This window comes from Primulina eburnea, unplaced genomic scaffold (genome assembly GCF_022965805.1).
Source record: "Primulina eburnea isolate SZY01 unplaced genomic scaffold, ASM2296580v1 ctg1329, whole genome shotgun sequence".
Classification (NCBI taxonomy): Eukaryota; Viridiplantae; Streptophyta; class Magnoliopsida; order Lamiales; family Gesneriaceae; genus Primulina; species Primulina eburnea.
Window position 1 is genome coordinate 16,805 of NW_027330856.1, and position 5,574 is coordinate 22,378.

At 50.9% G+C, this 5,574-nt stretch overlaps 1 protein-coding gene across 1 annotated transcript; it reads right to left on the reverse strand.

Annotated features, from left to right (window-relative positions):
• Window positions 1-261: 261 nt before the first annotated feature.
• LOC140820672 (uncharacterized) lies at window positions 262-5,045 on the reverse strand. Its single transcript, XM_073180988.1, has 2 exons — window positions 1,146-5,045; window positions 262-870 (listed from the first exon to the last, which is right to left on the reverse strand). The coding sequence occupies exons 1-2, from the start codon at window positions 5,043-5,045 to the stop codon at window positions 262-264; spliced, it is 4,509 nt and encodes a 1,502-aa protein (XP_073037089.1).
• Window positions 5,046-5,574: the final 529 nt, after the last annotated feature.

Sequence of the window (5,574 nt, forward strand, 5' to 3'; positions counted from 1 at the left end):
TTAGGGTTTAGGGTTTAGGGTTTTTTTTTTTTTTTTTTTTTTCCGGAAAACACCGCCGGATGCGGGGGGGTTAGGCAGACCCCTACCTGTATATATCCACAAAATAAAAAGTAACAGCAGAAATAAAACCTAAAAGAGGAGGGGGACTAAACCAAGACCTCCTCAAAAAGGCTAAAGCAGTAAAAACATAAATACCAAGTAGCCTAGGGACATAAATACATAAAAACCCTAGACTACGACAAAAAATGCGCCATAAACTAATCAAATACGAGCTGCGCTAAGAGTCCACACGCCAATGAAGACCAAATGATAACTGGGAGATGAGTGCAGAATCCATGAAGAAGTTCTCATCTCTAAGCCATCACCCTGAAGAATCCAATATGCCAAAACGACTCTAATCTGAAATCGAGTAACTATATGAATCCCAGCAGTCAAAATAAGATAAGGCCAGGAAATCACTGTACAATGACGATAGAAGAGCAAAATGAAGATCGCAATCCAGCCAGAACAAAAAAGATCCAGCATCTGAAGTATAAATCTGACGAAGGTATCATAGCAATGAAGAGGATCGTCCGGAACGAATCCCTGGAACCACCACGACATCCAGTAAACTCCTGTAAAAGAACTGAGACGGCGGGCAAGGAGAAACTGCAGTAAACGCCCGCCAGGGACCAGAAGTGGACCCAAGAGAGGCCCAAACAGAAATAACGCTCCAGGGAATACGAGAGGACCAAAGAAAAGCACCAAGAGGGTAAGTGCGAGAGCCCACCCAATCCCGAGGAGACCAAACATGTAGTGTGCGAGTGTCTGGGCCCACTCACACCAGACTGGCAAAACGGGGGAAAATAGAAGCCCCCTAAGTAACAGTACCTGCAAAGAAAAAATATACATATACATATATAAAGATCGCAGAAATGGATCCAAATGAAGGGAAGGGCTGCAAACAGCTAAGAAGATCGATATCTCAGGTAGGGAAGCCCGGAGGAATCCGAGCGAGCAAGTATGGAGATGTGCCTAGGTAGGGAAGGACCTAACTCTAAGGTAAAGTGCCTAAGGGTATGAGCCCTCGCCGCCAACGCATACGCCACCGAATTACCCTCCCGGAATATATGTGAAATATGAACAGACCGCCCCCTCAAAAGGACCAGAATCCTGGAGACAATGTGATCAAGACCCCAGCAACATCGACGGGAACGAATGAGCTGAATAGAAGTCAATGAATCAAGCTCGATCCAAAGAGGAAAAAATGAATGATCAGAACAAAGGAGAAGACCCCTCCAAACCGCCCAAAGCTCAGCCCGGAGAGAAGACCCAGCTCCAATGAACTCGCTGAATGAGAGCACAACCCTCCCGGAATCATCCCGAACAACGCCACCAGCAGCAGAGTCCCCAGATACACCACGCGAGCTCCCATCGACATTAAGCTTGAAGCACCCGGACGGCGGTCGCAGCCAGCGAACAATCGCCGTCCTATGTAATCTATGGAGAGCAACCGAAATACCCATCGATCTCGCCACATGAAACACACCCAGCCAATGTCTGGGCTTGACAGTACGCGCAGAGTGGGCGAGACGTAGGTAAGACAAAATCTGGTACTTCACCGTCTCCCCAGAAACAGGGAGATGACGATGCTTAGAATCGTTCCGCGCAGTCCAGAGGAACCACAGAACAATGCAGGGGAGAAACTCCCGCACATGGCCCCCCCGGGACCAGACCAAATCTCTCTTCCACGCACTGAGGAACAAATTGAAATCCTCAGTGTCGGGAATACGAACCCGAAACACGGCGCCAAAGAAGTGCCAGACAGATCGAGCAACCGGGCTGCGAATGAATATGTGTGTGAATGTCTCAGCCATATCACAACACTGACATCTCGAGGCTAACGCAAAACCCCGGCGCTGGAGCACCTCATCAACTGGGAGCCACTGATGCCAGAATCTCCAGAGGAAGAACGACATGGTAGGCCTCAACCAGCTCCCCCAACGCGGGCGGAAAATATCAGAAGACGGAGCACGCTGACGGATCAGTTCCCAAGCAGATCTCACGGAAAAAACACCATCGGAGCTATGGATCCATCGAGCCAGATCAGGCTCTCCCGAAAGAACAGGAATCAAAACTATCTCCTCGGCAACCGAAGGAGCAACAACAGCACAAAGTCGATCGAAATCCCAGGACCCCTCAGACAGAAAATGAGAGACCCGAACATCACGGCCCCCGCGGACCACACACCAGGAGGACAAAGGAACGTCCCCAAACCAAGTGTCATCCCAAAAGGAAACATCTCCGAGACCAACTCGCCAGCGAATGCCAGGCTCCGCGCGAGGGCGGATCCTGAGGAGACGTCGCCAAATGGGGGAAATAGAAGCACGGGCGGGGACACAGGCAGGAGCATCCAGCCGGCAATACTTCCGAAAAAGGAATCTAGCCCATAGAGAGGAGCCCTGCCGAAATCTGAACCATAATTTTATAGAAAAGCATTCCACGAGATCTTTCAATCTGCGGAATCCAAGACCCCCCTCAAGCACGGGGAGGCAAGCCCGGGACCACCGGGCCCAGTGCCATTTCCTATCCAAAGGTCTCGACCCCCAGAGGAAGGCATTAAACACCCGCTCAAGCTTCTCCATGACAGCCAGAGGTGGCTGAACCACCTGAAACAGATAAATCGGCATGGAGAGGAGTACGCTACGTATCAGGGTCATGCGGCTACCCGGGGAGAGGGTCCGAAGCTCCCAACCCTCTAACTTCCTACGAACAGACTGTAGGAGGGGCTCAAAAAGGGAGCACGTGCGATTACCCCGAAAAAGGGGAACTCCTAGGTACTTGAGGGGCAGATGACCCTCGGCGAACCCGGTGATGCGCAAAAGCCGGGAGCGGAGGCGCCCAGAGCACCTCGGAGGCAAAATCAAAGAACTCTTGGCAGCATTCACACGCTGCCCCGAACAGTTCTCGTAGTGATGCAGAAAATCGACAAGGCGCTGCATACCACGAGACCCACCACTGGCAAAAATAATGACATCATCAGCATAAGCCAGATGGGAAATCAAAATGTCACAATCAGAACGATACCTCAGCTCAGGAAGCTGCAGGTAGAGGCGGTCAAGACCACGAGAAAGATACTCCGCCCCCAGAACGAAGAGAAGGGGAGACAATGGATCACCCTGCCGGAGGCCTCTAGTGGAACCAAAAAACCCCGATAGAGATCCATTGATGTTCACGGAGAAATGACAATGGGAGATACAGGCGGAGACCAGAGCCACAACACGCTCTGAAAAACCAAAATGTCTCAAGACGTCAAAAAGGAAAGGCCACTGGACCCTATCATAGGCCTTGGCCATATCCAACTTCAAGATGACATTACCACCACGAGTGGGGAGAGTAATGCTGTGAGTGAGCTCCTGGGCAAGAAGAATATTATCAGAGATCATCCGACCAGGAACGAAGCCACTCTGATTCGGGGAAATAAGCTTCTCCACCACATCCCTCAACCGAGAGTACAACAGCTTCGAGATGATCTTGTTCGTGACATTGCACAGGCTGATCGGACGGAAGTCCGACCAAGCACGTGCACCCTCGACTTTGGGAATCAGAGTGATCGTGGTGGCAGTAAAACCTTGGGGCATAGGGGAACCCCGGAAAAAATCAAGAACAGCACCAAAAACATCCTGATGGACAATCTCCCAGCAATGCTGGAAGAACGCCGAAGAAAAGCCATCAGGGCCAGCAACACTATCAGGGTGAATGGAGAAGACGGTCGCGCGGACCTCCTCCAAAGAGGGAATCGCAGCAATACCATCATTCTCCACAGCAGAGATGACCGAGGGAAAACCCGAAAAATCAGGGCAATCGAGCGCAGAGGGCTCCCCGGTAAGAAGATCCTGGAAAAACAAGGCTCCCGACTGCTGAATCAAATCCTGAGACGTCAGGCAGACCCCATTCTCCCAAATGCGGAAAATCTTATTCACAACGCGCTTTTTCCTCACCATGTTATGGAAGAGTCTGGTGTTCCGCTCACCATCCTCAAGCCAATGGCAAGCCGCTTTCTGTTTCCAAAAATCCGCCTCCATGGCGGTGATACGGGCCAGATCCTCATTGCGATCGGACAGTAAAGTCCAATTCACGTCAGAAGGGTCGGCCTCACAAACAGTCTCGGCTGCACGAACAGCCCTCTCAGCCTCAGTGAGTCTATCAAAGATGTTACCAAAAATATCCCGATTCCACCACCGGAGGTGATGCTTGAGACGCTTCATCTTGGCAAAAAGCCGAGGCATGCCACTCAGACTACAGGGTAGATTCCAGTTAAGCCTCACAGTCTGCAAAAAACCATGGTGCCGAACCCACATACGCTGGAAGCGAAACGAGCTCGGCCCACGGGCAAAAACAGGAGCGGTGACCAAAAGCGGACAGTGATCCGGGACAGTACGAGCGAGATGTTCAACCCGAATCGAGCTGAAATGGTCTCCCCAATCAATAGAAACCAAGACCCTGTCCAACCGCTTCCAAATGGTCTTATTCGTCCAGGTGAACGAAGACCCCTCAAAACCAGCATCGATCAGGCCAGAATCAAGAATAAAAGTGTTGAACTCCTCCATGGGTAGCAACCTACCACCACGGGAGCCCAGGCACTCAGACGCATCCCTGACGACATTAAAGTCGCCCCCAACCAGCCAGGGACCCAAAACAGGCTTAACCAAAAGCAAGGAAGCCCAAAGATCCCTACGCTGAACATAATCACATCTGGCATAGACAAACGAACAAAAAATCTCTGTCGGTAAGAAGGAGGCAGAGACTCTGATGTGAAGGAACTGAGCATGATCAAAAACACACTCCGCCCTCACATCAGCAGCAAAAAATACCCAAATATGACCGGAGAGATTAGAGATGACTCCAGAAAACCCCAAACGGCGAGTCATGAATCTCGGATCCAGATCAATCATGGGCTCCAAAACAGCCAAAACCTTAATCTGTTTCTCCTTCACAAAGGCATGAAGCCTCTGCTGGGACTCCGAACCTCGAAGTCCCCGGATATTCCAGATTAGGCAATTCATGGGGAACGGGTGGAAGAAGGATCCGATCGCTTTTTACGCGATCGCCGACCATCATCCTGAGATCTCTTTCTGGGATTGGACATGTCAGTGTCCAGAAAACTACACTCTGACCCACAACTAAATCCAGACACTGAATGTCGATCGAAATCCTGATCAGGATCATCAGCCGACATGTGACTGGGAATCACCTCAAGAATAGGGGGTCCCTGTCGAGCAATCAACTCGTCCAACATAGAAGTAGCATCAGCAGGGGATGCAGGAAAGGATGGGACCGAGTGACTGCTATGATTTTGAAGACAAACCTCCGGGGGGGCAAACACAGTCACCACCTCCGGTCGTGGAGAGCCAAGGTCATCCACGCAATCCACATAAGGATCATTCTCATCATCCTCAGCCACCGTGACCACAGGGCGGTCAGAGATAGGGGCCTCCTGATGAGAACTCAAACCGACAGAGGTATCAGGAGGATCCTCCCTCGGGAGAAGGGACTGTTCCAAATGCTCAACACCAAGTAAATCAGCACCCACAT

Bases quoted from the DNA above. Each gene is read 5' to 3' on its own strand.
- LOC140820672 (XM_073180988.1), bottom strand. From the start codon at position 5,045: ATGAATTGCCTAATCTGGAATATCCGGGGACTTCGAGGTTCGGAGTCC. The intron at 871-1,145 runs GTCCTTTTGAGG...TTTTCTTTGCAG, and splicing joins ACATTGTCTCCAGGATTCTG to GTACTGTTACTTAGGGGGCT.